The sequence below is a fragment of the Myotis davidii genome, unplaced genomic scaffold (genome assembly GCF_000327345.1).
Source record: "Myotis davidii unplaced genomic scaffold, ASM32734v1 scaffold208, whole genome shotgun sequence".
Classification (NCBI taxonomy): Eukaryota; Metazoa; Chordata; class Mammalia; order Chiroptera; family Vespertilionidae; genus Myotis; species Myotis davidii.
In genome coordinates, this window is record NW_006299706.1 from 200,434 (window position 1) to 200,986 (window position 553).

General features: G+C 63.3%; 1 protein-coding gene across 1 annotated transcript in view; it reads left to right on the forward strand.

Annotated features, from left to right (window-relative positions):
- Window positions 1–553, forward strand: part of NPR1 (natriuretic peptide receptor 1) — a gene marked incomplete at its 5' end in the record, with an annotated part of 12,194 nt that overhangs the window by 8,730 nt on the left and 2,911 nt on the right. Inside the window, 2 exons of the mRNA XM_015571674.1 lie at window positions 3–30; window positions 212–310. Coding sequence (XP_015427160.1) covers window positions 3–30; window positions 212–310 — 127 coding nt within the window. The remainder of the gene's footprint in view (window positions 1–2; window positions 31–211; window positions 311–553) is intronic.

Sequence of the window (553 nt, forward strand, 5' to 3'; positions counted from 1 at the left end):
AGCTGCGCTTGCGCATCGGCATCCACACAGGTGAGGCCCCCCAGGCGCGGGAGGGGCCTCCGGAGGCTGAGCTGCGGGAATGAGACTCATTCCTCTGGCCTCAGATGCCCCTCCTGCCTCTCCGGGAGCGCCCTAGCTCCGCCCTTCACCCCCCACCCCCCCACCTTCCAACACCCTCCGGCCCCCTGGCTGACGGCCTTCCTCCCTCCAGGACCCGTGTGTGCCGGTGTGGTGGGGTTGAAGATGCCCCGTTACTGTCTCTTTGGGGACACAGTCAACACGGCCTCAAGAATGGAGTCTAACGGAGAAGGTATGGTGGCCCCCTAACGGGGATGGGAGTGCAGGGTAGCTGGAGCCCAGGAGAGTCCCCTGGACGGCTTGTGCCTGTCCTACCCCTGCCCCAGCTCCTAGCCCTCTCTCCTCCCAGCCTCCTGCTCCTAAGAGTTCAACTGGGCAGACCACCTTGCATCTAATCAGAGACTCAGATCCTAGCTGCCCTGTCTTTCCAAATGTTTGGAAAGTCTTCCCAGGCCCTTGCTCACCAGTCCCCAGC